Source organism: Condylura cristata, unplaced genomic scaffold (genome assembly GCF_000260355.1).
Source record: "Condylura cristata isolate star-nosed mole 26May11 unplaced genomic scaffold, ConCri1.0 scaffold00010, whole genome shotgun sequence".
NCBI lineage: Eukaryota > Metazoa > Chordata > Mammalia > Eulipotyphla > Talpidae > Condylura > Condylura cristata.
The window spans coordinates 42130344-42137007 of NW_004567111.1; the positions used below are offsets into that span (position 1 = coordinate 42130344).

A 6664-nucleotide genomic window follows, 5' to 3' on the forward strand; every position below is an offset into this window, starting at 1 on the left:
GCTACTTAAAATGACAAACCAATGGCAAGTCCCTCTAGGCTTCTTGCTCTTGATGAAATCCTTCTGTAAGAAAGGGATGTCCTATTTGGGCTGTGCTTTATTTTTTCACAAGTGACTCTTTTTCCTTGTAGGATATCCCAAGCAGAGGACCACAGCTCCCAGAAATGGGTTTCCTCCCAAGCCAGACCTGCAAGCCCGGGAGGCCGAGAGACAGCTGGTTCAACAGCTGAAGGAGCGCTGTGAGCAGCAGGCGCGGCAGCTGGGCCTGGTGCAGGGGGAGCTGAGGAAGGCCATCCGAGGCTTCCAGGCACTTGCCGTGTCCACTCAGCATTTCTTCGGAAAGGTGAGGCCACCTTTAGTAAATATTGAAGGGCTTTTCTTTGGGGTGGAGGAGGGCGATCTTGGATATGGTTATTTGTATGTGTGTGTTTCTAGTTTGGGTTTAGGGTTAGAGTGGGGATTCAGATTTCAAAAGGTCATTCAGACTCTCCTGTGGCATCAGTCACATCATGGATGGGAGCCAAGTTCATACTTAGGTGTGAAAGAAGTTAGTCTGGAAGAATGACTTATTACTAACCTTGACTTCAAAAGGCAAAATGATGTGAAAATAAAAAGGAAGGGTTATAAGTGTGCCATCTGAAGGTGATTTTCATAGAGCATGATTGTTTGCATTGTACACAGATCCAGACTCTGAAACTTCTGCTTATTTCATCTTAAGTAGACATGGGCAGCGGTGTTATTCTCTTGGGCGGCTGTTGTGGGAAATGGAATGTGCCAGGCCGAGGCTTCCCTGTGGGTCTGTGTTCACAGAGCAGCTGTGAGGCTTTTCATTGAGAGGATGAGAAGGTACAGGAGTCTTCCCTGCCCCCTGGGTTTCCCTGAACACACAGGAAGGGCTGGTTTCTCCTCAACAAATCACTGCCAGAGGTTCTGGACACTGAGTTTATTAACCACGGAGTGGCTGAGCCTCCAACTTCTGTGTGGGCAAAGGATGGGGACCTGTGTCTGGCTGACTGCTTTTGTGCTCCAGTGGGAAGCAGCCAAGGTATGTTTGGGGGAGAAAAGGAAATTCACCTTCAAGATTCAAACATTGTGAAATAGCATATTAAAAGCCTACAGGACGTGTTAAGTTTCCAATGGATCTTCTGTTGTCTGTAAGTGGGAGGAAGTAAAAATGCTATGTAATTGCTCTCTAAATGAACAAACTGAATTTCTTACCAATTTAAAGAAGGAAGTCAGAAGGGTGTTAAGTAGCACTGCATGACCACTGATTTTAGTTATTTTTTTTTAATCATCTTCCCTGAAAGTGTGGAGGACTCTGACCTCTCAGGATATCCTACAGTGTAAAAGCCTGAGCTGCCCTTCTTGTTCATGTCCTTTTCTTTTTCTTTTCTTTTCTTTTTTTTTTTTGCTTAAAGCTTTTAGTAGAAGCAGCCAATTATCAATTTGCTTTTGTAATGAAAGACAGGATGAACAGATTTCAGCTTTACCAATGGTTTCAGCTTCTTTCCTAAAACACACCTTAACATAGGCAATAAATGACCAATTTTATTTATATTTTTTATTAAGTTCTCTCACCACCTTATCACCTGTGAACCATCACCACATTGCCTTGTGCTCTTCCCTCCCCTGCTTTTCACCACCCCTGCCCCCCAATCTTCTCCTTTAATGTATGCCTCAGTTCTATGGTCAGCTTGCTAGTTTTGACTTTTTCTTGATCTTTCATTGGTTTCTCCATATTGCACATATAAGACTGTCGGTATCTTTTTCCTCCTAATTTCATCCGGTATGATTCCTTCCAGTTCTATCCATGTCACCACAAATGGCATGAGCTTGTCTTTTTTGATCTCTGAGTAATAGTCCATTGTGTAAATATGACCAATTTGAATTTCACGTTTGCTTTTTGGTCTAGTCCTGTTGGTATCAACATTGAACAGTTGCATATACATATAGAAGTTGTATACATAACCCCTGTAAGAATAAAAATTATGAACACATTTTTAAGGTGCCAAGAGACCTGACTCGCCATGGTAAATACTGAGCATTTTTCTTATTCAAGAAAAAATGGCTTATTTTTGTTCTTCAGTTGGACATATATTTCCTACTTACTCTCAAATCTCATAAAGAGAAGAAAATGGGTTGTTCATTGAGCTTCTCTGGTGAGTTACTTTCTTATTCTGCCCACTCTGGGATCGCTCCTTCCAGGCATCATCCATTGTGTCCTCAAATAAATCCTCACCAATCCTTTATAGAGGCTTCCTAGAGATAGATGTATCAACAGACATTGCATTGATATAACACAGACAGTGTGTGCTGTGTTTTACAAGCAAGACTCTTTGGATCCCTCTATGGCATCACAGCACAAAAGCGAGTTTCTGTGCTGAAATTAAGGGTCACTTACCCCTAGTTAATGCAGGAACACTTTGTTGGCCCACGGACCATGGGATTTATTTCTCTGCAGTATGCATGCGACTCTTAAGTCAGAGGTCAGAGGAGACTAGCAGGTGATTTGCAGGCATCTCCCTTGGACCTCCCTACCACGAGAGCTGCTTTTGGCATTTCAGCAAGATGGATGGTGGACATGAATTTCATTTTCTTTTTAGTAAATCACACCAGCAACTTCAAACAGGCCTCCCAAATGACCATGGCATTTCACCGCCTACATAGTACGTTCTTTTCTTTCTTATCTCAGTGCTCTCCAGATAAACCCCTGAAGGGAAAATGAACATTTAAAAAAAAAAAGGGTTTATAATTGAGCATAGTGGCATCCACGGAGGCTGTCATGTATTCCATGTGGCTTAAGAGGATTGATTTGACAGTTTACCAGCAATACCAAGAAAATATGATATGGAATGTGAGCGGCTGGGAAAACTGAGGCAAAGCCACCTCAAACCTATAGTGATGGAGCCCCCTGTTCCCAGGTCTAGAGAGCTTGAGGTGCCCAGTGGCACTCCTGTGGGAAATCAGTACACTGCTGTTACCTGGGAGACATGGTCACAGCTGAGCATGAACCTCATAGCCAGTCTGAAAATGCAGTGTCATTTTGTCCTTCAGATCGGAAGACCCTACTGGAACTCTGCACCTGTATCACTGCATTGTCACCGACAGTGGGTGGCTGGTGGAGCAGGGGCACGAGGCACGGTGCCAGGCAGCAGCCCACCCCATCTCCTCCGCCATCAAGCCATGAGCAGTACTGCCCTCTGGGAGTCTCATCCTCATCACTCAGAGAAGTAACGCCTTGGGCCTGGCTTGGCTGCCCCCTAGCAATGTCACACCTATTCAGTCCATCTTTGAATCTCAGTTTCCTCAGTTCCAAATGGTATTGATAGTAAGTCTCCACAATGTCATGCGAGAATACAGTGAATGAATGAGTAAAGGCACTTTGAACAAATACTCCACACAAAGCTCTACCCTCAAGGATTTTACTCTTGAAACAAGTAAGATATTCTTTTTTCACTATATATATATATATATAAAGGGTTTATACACACACACACACACACATACATACATACATACATACATACATATGGTTTGACCTGGGGCATATTTTAGAAAAAATTTCCACTCTAGCTATTCATATTTTTTTCCCATAATATGCTGATGCCATTAAATATGTATGGGAAGTCACTGGGAAAAAAAGAATTAGAAGCCCAGATAAGAATCTTCCAATTCTGCCCCATGCTTTAATAGTTCCTGTTAGAGCGGCTGTGAATGTTGTCAGCTGTGACAAATCTGTGACAGTCCAGCAGCCAGAGATTCTAAGATTCAGAATTTAGATGCCAACACCAGCCTGACACTTATGTACTTGTCATGGTTCCAGATATCTGTGTCCCTGCAGTAAAGCATGGTCCTCACCACAGCATAAATGGATCTACTGAAGTCTGTGCTTCCCCAAACATCTAAGTGGTGCGGTAGTGAGTGTGACTCTCTCCGGGACTCCCACTTCTCAGGTGGGGGTTGAGTGGTTTTTGTCTTTCTCTGCTGCCTGCTTCCTGAATGCTACTCTTTTGCAGCCTCTGGTGGCTAATCCAGGAAACACTCCAGTGGATGGTCCTGTTATTAAGTGATCTTGCTTTGTATCAAATTTTATACATTTGAGAGTATACTTATTTTAATAAGCTTTATTCCATTTTTTAAATATTTATGTCATTTTATCATTTAATGTGTGAAGTAGATGATGGTTTCTAATTTCTCTATTAGCAAATAGTTTAGTCATGGAAATCATGAGAAGCAATTTGTCAAGAATTTATACTTTCCTTGCCTAATAAAAATTAATGACATGTCATCATCCTTCTTCCAAAGTATACATGGTTCTAGTTTTTGCTGTTTGATCTTTCAATGCACAATTTATTTAAAATGCAAGAGTAGAAATAAAACACCTACCATTTATACTTAATATTTACTGACATTTTCCATATTCACTTTATCTATGATGTTTTTGTTAGTTAGGGGTGCCTACTTTTAAATACAGTTTATATGTTTCAGAGTCAGTTCATTTATACTTGTTAGTAATGGATCTTTCTGCCTCAGTCATATGAAAGATTCTATAGGAGATTCAAGAAAATAATAGTCAGAATTCCCAAGTAACAATGTAGATCCTATTTATTGATCATCTCCTATGTTCCAAACACTTCATATACATTATTTTAACTCTCAACCATCTTACCTGCTATAACTATTGTTCTTGTGTGACAATTGAGGATGTCAAATTAGGATTCAACTAAATTATGTGGCCCTCCAAAGGCATCATAAGATACAAATGTCAGTCACTCAACATCCAATATCCAGATCTTTCTACTATGTTATGATGCCTTCTCCCTAAACTTCAAAGTGCTTTTAATCTAATTAAGGGGAAAACATAATTACAAAAAAAAAAAATTCATGAAAGAATAGTTTAAATGTTAAACCCACAAGATTCCTAACAAGAAATAATCCAAGATGATATATAATCACTTGTGTTGCCATAAAAAAAAAAGATGTGAGCTTAGTGAAAACCCAGTTGTGATGGGAAGGGAGTGGCCTTCCAACTGAAAACCCAGTTGTGATGGAAGAGCCAGGTTGGTGTGCCAAGGAGGAATTGGGATGAGTAAGCAGGAAGAGAGAGCATATGTGGGAAGGAAAAGATCAAAGTGCATTGTCTGCCAAGTGGCATCCTTCTGTCCATCTTTAAACTTTTGCTAAATTAATGATATAGAGAGTGCTCTGGTGGGTTGAAAACTAATTCTAAAAGTGCAATAATTCCTTCATAACAGATCATATTAGAAAGAAATGGCCCCTGTGTCTTCTGTCTGGGTTCTTAGTCAGATCAGGGTGTGTGTTAAAGGGGAGAAGAGACCAAGGTGGAAGAACTCCTTTGTAAAATAAATGCTTGCTATCTTTAGTCATATAGCACATTCAGGTTTTTTTAATATTTCATTTATTTTTTTTATTGAAGTAGTATTGGTTTACATCAATGTTTGTATTTTGTCAAGATAGCATCCTTCCACATGCAGTGATGTTGCTATAGCACTCTCACCCCCACGAGCACCCACAGTCCACCTCTGTTGTCCATTGTGCTCCCCTCCCACTTTGATCTTGCCCCACCTCCTCCCCCTCATCTCTAAATGTCTCAGTTCTGTAGTCTGCTTTAAAGAGCTAGTTCTTTTGGTTGCTATATCTGACCCTTTGTCCGATTCCACATATAAGTGAAACCACTATGCTTTTGTCTTTCTCCTTCTGACTGATTTCACGTAGCATAATCTCTTCCAGCTTCATCCATATTGCCAATAATGGCATGAGATTGATTACTGAGTAGTATTCCAGTGTGTCTATATATGTCACACGTACTTGAGTCACTCGCCTGTTTTTGGACACTTAAATTGTTTCCATACTTTGGCTATTATAAAAAAAATGCTGCCATGAACATGGGGGTGAAAGTTTCCCTTCAAAGTAGTCTAGTTGTGTTCTACTGGTAGATAGTCAGGAGTAGAACTGCTGTGTCTTCTAGTAGACCCATTTTTCGTCTTTTGAGAAACCTCCATACTGCTCTCCAGAGGGCTTAACCAGTCTTTATTCCCATCACACTTACAAGGCATCAGCATGAACATGTGCCCCATGCTCCAAAAACATTAGAGAAGCCTATATTGTCCACCAGCCAAAGGACTTTGTATTTCAGAGAGTTGGACTCTCAGAGCAGAAATTATACCTGAGCAAAATCAAAGACAGCAAACTGTTTATTGCTCCCTAAGTCCTCAAATATCTATTTAAGTATGATGTTTTGCACCTTCCCCCATTATAAACAATGCCTTACATTACCTTCCTTCCCTTAATTTTACCTTGAATAACTACAAACTTCGAGAAAATGTGTACACCTAGATTGTCATTTCTGAATATTCTTTAGCATGTCACCTTGTGGGCCATGGTAGTGAGTTGGTAAATTGACAGTTACAAGATAGAACAAGTTACTGTTGTTCTGAAAGAACACTGAGTCCCAAGTACATATCCCCGTACAACACCTTGCCAGAGGAACGGTGTTCACCTTTACCCTTAGAACTGGTTAAGGAATCTCTTAGCATAATCCCCTAAACTTCAGCACATCACCAATATCAAATAATAGAATGGTGTCATGCAACTCTTGGAAGTAATGAAACTCTTTGACCTAGTGTCGGAGACTCTTTGTCCC

At 40.7% G+C, this 6664-nt stretch overlaps 1 protein-coding gene and 1 pseudogene across 2 annotated transcripts in view; both read left to right on the forward strand.

Moving 5' to 3' along the window:
* MTUS2 (microtubule associated tumor suppressor candidate 2) overlaps positions 1–6664 on the forward strand; it is a 417304-nt gene that overhangs the window by 312183 nt on the left and 98457 nt on the right. For both annotated transcript variants that reach the window (XM_004680175.2, XM_012723287.1), the window contains exon 7: positions 132–343. In XM_004680175.2, coding sequence (XP_004680232.1) covers positions 132–343 — 212 coding nt within the window. The remainder of the gene's footprint in view (positions 1–131; positions 344–6664) is intronic.
* Positions 992–6664, forward strand: part of LOC105853460 — a 12339-nt pseudogene continuing 6666 nt past the window's right edge.